This window comes from Primulina tabacum, chromosome 4 (assembly GCF_025594145.1).
Source record: "Primulina tabacum isolate GXHZ01 chromosome 4, ASM2559414v2, whole genome shotgun sequence".
Classification (NCBI taxonomy): domain Eukaryota; kingdom Viridiplantae; phylum Streptophyta; class Magnoliopsida; order Lamiales; family Gesneriaceae; genus Primulina; species Primulina tabacum.
In genome coordinates this window covers 23,820,946-23,829,848 of record NC_134553.1, presented here as the reverse complement: position 1 = coordinate 23,829,848, position 8,903 = coordinate 23,820,946, and the positions used below count along the sequence as shown (strand labels likewise).

At 34.1% G+C, this 8,903-nt stretch overlaps 1 protein-coding gene across 1 annotated transcript; it reads left to right on the top strand.

Annotated features, from left to right (window-relative positions):
* The first annotated feature begins 7,494 nt into the window (after window positions 1–7,494).
* On the top strand, window positions 7,495–8,412 carry LOC142541921 (uncharacterized). Its single transcript, XM_075648370.1, has one exon. It carries the CDS (start codon window positions 7,495–7,497, stop codon window positions 8,410–8,412), a length of 918 nt encoding a protein of 305 aa, XP_075504485.1.
* The last annotated feature ends 491 nt before the right edge of the window (window positions 8,413–8,903 follow it).

Below are 8,903 nucleotides of genomic sequence, written 5' to 3'. Positions count from 1 at the left end.
TGGATTGTTTGTTCCCGTTGAGAGAATAAATTCAAGGAATTGAATTTATATTATAATATAGTAAATTCAAGGAGTTGAATTTATGATAATTAAATTTTGAGAAAATAAATTCAAGGAGTTGAATTTATGATATAGTAAATTCAAGAAGTTGAATTTATGAAATTTGGAGAGAATAAATTCAAGGAGTTGAATTTATAAAAATTTAAGAATTTAATTTATTAAACTCAAATGTTGGGTTTATTAAATATTAAATTTTGGAGGTGATAAAAATTCAAGGAGTTGAATTTATCATTTAAATAATAAATTCAAATGTTGAATTTATAATGTATTTAATTTATTAAGCTCAAGAGTTGAGTTGATTAATTAATAAATTAAATATGGTTGGTAATATGTTTAATAGGCTTGTAGGAGTACAAGTCCAACATATTAAATAATTAAAGTTTTAATGGGCCTTGATTAATGGATTAAACTAGTGTGACTAGCTCAATTAATTAATCATGCCAATTAATGTTAATTAATGGGTCCAATTATTATATTATGGTAATTAGGCCACCTAACCTCCAAAAAGATGTGCATCGAGATTGCATTTGATAAGGCATGATTTTTGAATCTTAAATTTACTTAATTAATTTGATTATTTAAGTAAATAAAGGATTAGAAAGATAATTAGAATATTTTATTCTAATGGCATGCATTTTGATAAGGTTGTTCGGTGATTTTGAAAGGGGATTGACAATTCTTTCGGCTCTTTCAATTTTCAAAGAAGCTCTCGAAAATTCTTCTCAAAAAGCAAGAAAACTCGGCCACTCTTATTTTGAGGCAGTGTCGTTTTTGGTGTTATATCTCTACGCAAAAACATCTTCTAATTTTCTAGTGCAAATTAGAAGATGAACAAATATTTCTGTCGTGGACCGGATTAGGAGATCGAAGAAAGTTCGTAGGGATTCATCAAGAGCTATCTCCGCTAAACCCGGAATAGTTGGAGCCGTGTGATTTATTCACCAAAGGTATAAATTTTAACATCCTATGAATGTCTTTTGAAAAAATCATACGAGCGCCCAGAGCAAAACATATTTTGATTGTCAAAATAAACAAAAATTTTTAAACTTCCGCTGCGTTTGGGCGTGTAGAAAACCGAGATCCAACAGGTTTCAGATGCACTTGAGCAGAAGCCTAGAGAAAACAACATCCTCTATCAGAAAAAGTCAGAGATTTAGCTAACTAAACCTCCTACAATCAACTACTGCAAAAGATCTCGTTAGAATCGATGCAAAATCACCTGAAAATTGGAGAATAAGATCTGGACCAACTATGGTAGAAACAGGAGCTACAATCAATATTTCTTGGAAAAATTGATACCAAAGTGAAGCTTGGAACGAGCTCTACACTATTTTAATTTCAATCGGGAGTTCTTCCGCCAGCGGTGGTGGTTACCGCAACAAGAGGCAAAGGATAGGATTACTTGGGTTTCTTTGGGGAATGGGTTTAATAATTGGACGCTTGTTTATGTTCTCTCACCTCTTGTATATATGTATATATATAAATTGAGGAGAAAAATAGATAAAATAAAGTTGATAATATTTGGGTTGGATAAATATTTGAGGAGGGAAAATAATTGTTTCCATCCATTTAAAAAATGATATCAATTAAAAATGTTACGATGACTAATCTAATATGTTTTTTTTATTTTAAACATTATTAATTTTTTACAAGTATCATTATTAAATATTTGTAACAACATTTAATTAAAAATATCTACAAAAAAGTATCACAATAGCCATTTATTGTTGTAGTGTGTGCTTGTATATGTATTATTTGCTACTCATGTTTAGAACGTGCTGAGTCATTAGACTCACTAGGTTTGAATGTTCCAGATGAGGTTGAGGTTGAGGGAGGCGCTGACACTTGAGTGGATCGAAGCTGACAGTACACTCCCGATGGACATTTATTTACCGCATTAGCTTGATAATTGAAGTTTTGAAATAAAGATTTTGATAATGATTTATTAGAGATTTTCATGCTTTATTTTTATGTTTGTTGATTTTGTTAAAGATTGACGTAGTATTTTTGGTAATTAACGAGTTATGGATTTTTGTATACTTGATATTTTAAATGTTAAATTAATATTTTGATTATGGAAATGTTAAGTTATTGTTTTATTTTGAATTTCGAATTATATGATCAATTTTAAATAAAATAAAAATTTTAGTAGGATTTTAAGTTAAAAGTAGTGGACCTTTCATTCCAATATATCCATAGTTCAAGAAACAATTTAAAAAAAATATTATATTACCTCATCAACTGAATGATTGAGATCACTTCACAACCAATTCAGGCCCTTTCAGGCCACGGATCTTGCGTACATAGATAAGATTCACATATATAATTAATATATCAACTCACACTCGTATGAATCACTTCCATTCAAAGGGCCAAGCATTTTGCACCCGTGACCCAAAACCTTCCAAACTTCTGAATCACGGGTTTCCATCCGAACACTTTACTCCCCCTACATATACCCCAAACACATAAATCATCGAACATAGAACATATTTATCTAATTATTATCACAAGATGGAGTTTGTTATGTATAGAAAAGTGGTGGTGCTATTCGCTATAACTTCAGTGGTTCTAAGCAGTGGGGCAAGGGTTACTGGTCTGTGTAACGTGACCGAGGAGGGAATGAATGCGTGTAGGCCATCCGTAACACCCCCTAACCCGGTGGCACCATCGCCGGAATGTTGTGATGCTGTGTCTGGGGCGGATTTCAAGTGTCTATGTTCGTATAGGAATTCATTTATGCTGCCTTCTCTAGGGATTGATCCGGATCTTGTACTGATTCTTCCGGCCAAGTGCAACCTCTCGGCTCTGGACAAATGTGAAGGTTCCTAGTTGAATCGATGAGAAAATAGTTCGGTGTGCTTTGATTTTGCTAATGTTTTATAACGTGTTAGATGTTTTAATTGTGTGTTATTATGTATGTATCTCCTAAGATATTGCTATAGTATTATTAGCAATATTGGTGTAGTTTGGGCAAACATGCATGATGTATGTATTATTGGTCAAGTAATTATGGATTTGATTTATACAGTTAATCTTTCAAGCTGAACTTTCACCACATTTGAAAATCCTTGTTTTGAAATACAGTAAAAATTATAGTTGCTAACATTGATGTAACTGAGATATTTTTTAAAATGCAAAGATAATTTTTAAATCCTTTTGCCAAGTACGATATTTCTTACCCCCGGTTTTAGTTGAAAGCTTGAGAAGTTAAAGTTAAAATCTAGGGTTTTTTTTATAAATAATTTAATTTTTAAATTTTTTTCAAAATTAATTTAAAAAATATTTTTTTTGCACATTTACTGCAATCCGTGCTTACGAAGCACGGACCGTGCTCCACGTTGGAGCGTCCGCGCTTACAAAGCGCGGACGCTCCAACGTGGTGGTGTCCGTGCTTACAAAGCACGGACGCTCCAGGGTTCGTGGCTCGTAGGCGCGGACACTCCACGTGCCAATCTCCTACTCTCCAATCCCTTATCCCTCTGTCTCCTCTTTTCATTATCTCCTCCTTCCTCCTCCTTTTACCCATCCATTTTTCGTTTCTCTTTTGTTCATAATTTCTCCTTTCATCCGAAAAAGTTTTCGAGATCGTTGCTTACCATAGATCGAATTTTAGAAGATCGACAACAAATTTCAGAATGGCAGAGAATCGAGGTCCTGAAGATCCCAGTGTCCTCTATTTACAAGCGACATGACATCAACAATTTCTTCCTTAACCGTTGATGATATTCTCAAAGTGAAGAGGTCAGACAATTTGATTTGAAAGTTATACACTGATAATTATATATACAATCGTGTACTTGCATTTTTGAATCATATGGGTTTCTATGGAGTTTTAGAATGTGGCTCAAAAGTTTTTGATAATCATTTGATTACTTCTCTTGTTGAACGTTGGCGACGCGAGTGTGACACCCTAAAAACAAAGATGAATAATTGCATTTTTATTAGTATAAATTTTACTATTTTCACTTTTAAATTTTTATCACATTATTTTTCGGTACAAATTTTATTTGTCCAAAGTATCTAGAAATACATTAAAATATATCACAATACACTTAAAAATTCATCAAGCACTATGAAGTTCCCATTCCAAAATCAAATACCCAAAATATAATAAAATATTATAATTAAACTCAACATATATGTTAAGTAATTAATTACAATAATTATTAATTTCAATATATGATAATTATGTTCAATAATTAGATATATGAATATAATAATATTAAGTTTGGATAAACATAACATTTTTTATTTAATAAATAAATAAATATATATAAAAAAATAATAATAATAATAAAAGGATAAGCATGGAATCGGCTATATATATATTGCACTCCTTCCTTTCAATTCACCAAAATCAACCGAGAAAGAGAGAGAAACGAGAGGAGGGAGAAGAAGGAAGAGGAGGGAGGAGGAAGAGGAGGGAGGAAGGAGAAAAAGAGGAAGAAGTAGAAGAAAAAGCTATACTCCATTCCGAAAAATCCCAATAAATCACCTACTACTCACCTCATATCGTAAAGCAACATAGCACTAGAGGTGACGTAAGAGGATCGAGCAAAAAACAAGAAAATCAAACAAAGATAGTCCGCAAAACGGCAACGGTATTCCGTATTTAAGCTAGGTACTTTTCGCTCATTTTTCTTATCGCTACACACCAAACTAGAGGTCGGCTTGAACATAAAAGTTGTACCTCTTGTTGCATAGATGAGGCACATACCGCCCGTCGTCGCAAAATATTGCCGGAACTAACATTTTCGGAATGCCGAAGTACCTTAGTTAGCCATACGACGATATTTAAATCTGGTATTGATGGGTTAGGAATTTGACAAAACTTTCAATAAAAGAATTAAAGATCTTCAAAAGTTACATATGCTGGAAAAAAACCGGCCGCGGGTGACCGCCGGAAGGCCACTCACGCGGCGGCACCGTCGGCGCATGTACTGCACGCGTCGCCGGATCTGCGATTTTCCGGCGGCCGAACGTTCCTGATGATATTTCCGACTTTTTGGCCAACTTTCGTAATGTTTGGATATACCTTCTAATTAATATGAATTTTGGAAACTTAAGTAAAATCAACCGGGTTAAATTTTGAACAAAAAAAATAATCTGGAAATGATCAGCTAGTTACTTAAAAACTCTAACATATAAATATCATTCATAATATATTTTTAGGACTTGCTCTAGCAACTCGGATTATTATTCAAGCCTAAACTGTAAGTTATCAGGTGACGAAATTACTATTCATTCTTCTATTAAAGTCTTTGGCATTTGGCATGGAAATTTCAATAGCATTTATTTAATGTTCAAATAGCATCCACAGTTCATTTCAATTACTGATATATTTTCTTGATTATTTATGAATGGATTGATATACCATTAATGAATGGAGTCATGGACAACGGATTTCGGTCCGGAAATTGAGTCCACTGAACAACGTGGCTTCGGCCCGGAAAATGAGTCCAATGAACAACGGGTCAAAAGTCCCGGGTATATGGTTCATCTGAACAACGCGCACCGAATATTTCGGTCCGGAGAATGGTTCACCCGGCTCGTAAAAAGTGCTCAATTAGAGCCACTAATGTTAATTTATGGAATTTTCATTTATCTATTATTTCATTGCATATCATTCATAATATCTAAATTGTTATGCCTATTATTTCATGCATAATTATGATGAAGTGTTATTTAAAAGTCATATACTAATTTAAACTCACTAAGTCCTCAAAGACTTAACCCTCTGTTTCTTTTCGTCTATGGTAATTTCCAGACACAGGAACCCCCGAATTGGAACAAGAGGAAAATAACTGAAGCTAAAATAAGAGCATTTGAAAGTTGGGATGATCTGTTTATAAATGAATGTTAAACTTCCGCTGTAACATAATTGTACATATGAATGTTAAACTTCCGCTGTAAAATAAGTTTACATATTTGAAATAAGAATATAAATATTTGTAGATAATCTTTAAATTATAATAGAAAATATTAAAATTTTTATCTACAATATCTTTATAATAATAATAATGGTAAAAATAAAAATAGAAGTTCAATAAAGATAAAAAAAATGTGGGACTTAGTAAGGGAATAATTATGAATTGCTAAACCAGGCGTCACAGAGGTGGTATCACAGTTTAGGTTTCTTAGAGCCTAGAGACAAGAGCCTAAGGTTTATTATAATGTCATACGTTAATCTTTATGTTGTCTTCATAATTGAAATATTTTCCTTTCAGGATGACAGAGTATAGTGGGACATCAAAGAAAAAACAAACTATAATCATCAAACAAATGGAGGAAGAAATAGCAAAATTAAGCAAAGAAAACTCAGATTTGAAATGTCTAGTGAACATGTATCAGGAGCATTTTGAAACCTTTGGAACAACTGAAACTTTTCATGGATTTATTGAAGAACGGATGAGGGCTGATAATCTAGCATATCAGGGAGAATTAGGTCATGTACTGTATGAAAGAGACCGCACTCTTATATTCTTACTAGACATGCATTAATTCTATGACCGAGGTTTGATTAGTTTCTTAAAAGGAGTATCACACCCTTCGATCCACATTGACTACTTAATCATGCATGGGCGTGAACTGGTTTATCAATCTATCCACGGAATGGAACCTGGTGTTAACGGTCCATCATACACAAATCAGACCACAGCTCCTCTCATCACTAGCACATTTGAAACCGGAGGTAGTAGTGTTCCAGAGTATGTACCAGCCCCTTTTGCAGAATATTCTGGAATCATGAACACAACAATAGATCAAGACCCCTTTATGATAAAAGATTATCTGTTGCAGTCACCGAAAGTTGAATTTCTTCCTGACCCCATGTGGGAAAACTTTGTATTTGGAGTAGATGAATTTATTCCAATGACTATCCTACCTGAAAGTGAAAATGAAAATGAGCTTAGTTATGAATCGGACCCAGTTAAACCACATACATCACGGCCGAATACGGATCAAAATGTTACCATGGGAACCACAGGCACAAATGAAGGCTCAAGCCACACAACTTTTATAGATCTCTCCGACGACGAATGAAGACAATGACTATTTGGCACTAGTATTAATAATCATCATCTTTTGTAGGCATGATGATTATCATGGTCATCATTTTTTGTAGGCATGATGACTCAGTTTGCTTGTTCTGTTTGTATTTTGCTTGGGTATTGTAAATATTTGAAACATGTCTTGTTTATAAATAAAACTGACTGTTTACCCTCTGACATAACTATGTACATTCATTGCAAGATATGTTCATATTTTATATTTATGTGTTTAGAATGACGTCTTCACAAAATAGTACTCAAGCCAGAATCGGACAAGACATCCCTCCTCAAGATGACCACAACTCGGCAACTGGTGGAAATTCCAGAAACGCTCAACACGATCCCCCCCCAAGAACAAAACATACAAAATATGTTTGAAATAATGCATCAATTTGTGCAGTTTTGTCAGCAAAATCAACCACGACCTCATGATCAAGCTCAAGAACATCACATTGAGGCAAATGATCGAGCTCTTGAGAGATTTTTGAGATTCAAGCCGCCAAAGTTTGAAGGAAAACCATATGCTTATCAAGCAGAATCTTGGCTAAGCAAAATCAATAAAATATTCTCTATTCTCAATTATTCTGAAGAACAAAAGGTGAATTTTTCCACTTACTTATTTGAAGAAGCAGCTCATAACTGGTGGCGTACAGTGGAACATAGGTGGACAAAGAATCACACCCCAAAAACGTGGGAAAATTTTATGCAAGAGTTCGAAGGTAAATATATAACTCAAGTTATATTAAATACCCGAGAACGTGAATTTATGGATTTAGTCCAAGGTGACATGACCGTAGCTCAATATGAGGCAGAATTCCACCGTCTTATACATTATGCACCACACTACATGGAAGATGAGGTAAGAAAAATGAAAAAATTTGTTCAAGGGTTAAAGCTCGATATTCGTTGGGAAACAATGTCCACAGAAGTTACCAGTTATGTTTCTACTGTTAATCAAGCCCTACGAGTGGAAGAAGACATCAAGACACTTCTTAAAAAAGAGGAAGAAGAAAAGAAAATCAGGAAACCCAACCCTTTTGAGGATAATAACCGGGAAAGAAAATTTGAAAAGAGAACACAACCAGTCAGGCAAGGAGAAGCTGTCAAAGGAATTGTTCCAAGAAACAACAATAAAAAGTGTGGATATTGTGGATTACCAAATCATGAAGAAGAAAAGTGCTGGAGAAAAGGTGGGAAATGTCTTATTTGCGGAAGTGAGCAACACCGTATTCAAGATTGTCCAAAAAGAACGCAAAAGACCCAACCCACAACAAAGCCAAAGATACCTGCTCGAGCATAAGCCCTCTTAGGAAACCAAGAGGAGGAAGTTGACCCCACTGCAGTCGTAGAAGGTACTGTTACCATATTATCCAGTTCTGCAAAAACTTTATTTGATCCAGGAGCTACTCATTCTTTTATCTCAAAAGTTTTTGTACGTAAATTACCATTGTTATTTGAGCAGCTAACATATAGCTTCGAAATTTGCTCACCTTTAGGGACAACGATGATTACTGACATCATTTACAGAAACTGTCCCTTAAACTTCCAAGAAAAAGAATATCTAGCAGATTTGATTGAATTACCTATCAAAAACTATGATATTATTCTTGGAATGGACTGGTTATATAGACACCAAGCCCAACTCAATTGCTACACAAAAGAAGTTTATCTTCAAACTTCTCATCCAATCATTTCCAAAGCTAACCATACCATGGGAATAGTATCAACCGCAGAAGCTAGAGCTATACTAAAAGACAACGGACAAGGATTTCTAGGTTATTTGATAAATAA

Bases quoted from the DNA above. Each gene is read 5' to 3' on its own strand.
- LOC142541921 (XM_075648370.1), top strand. From the start codon at position 7,495: ATGCATCAATTTGTGCAGTTTTGTCAGCAAAATCAACCACGACCTCAT.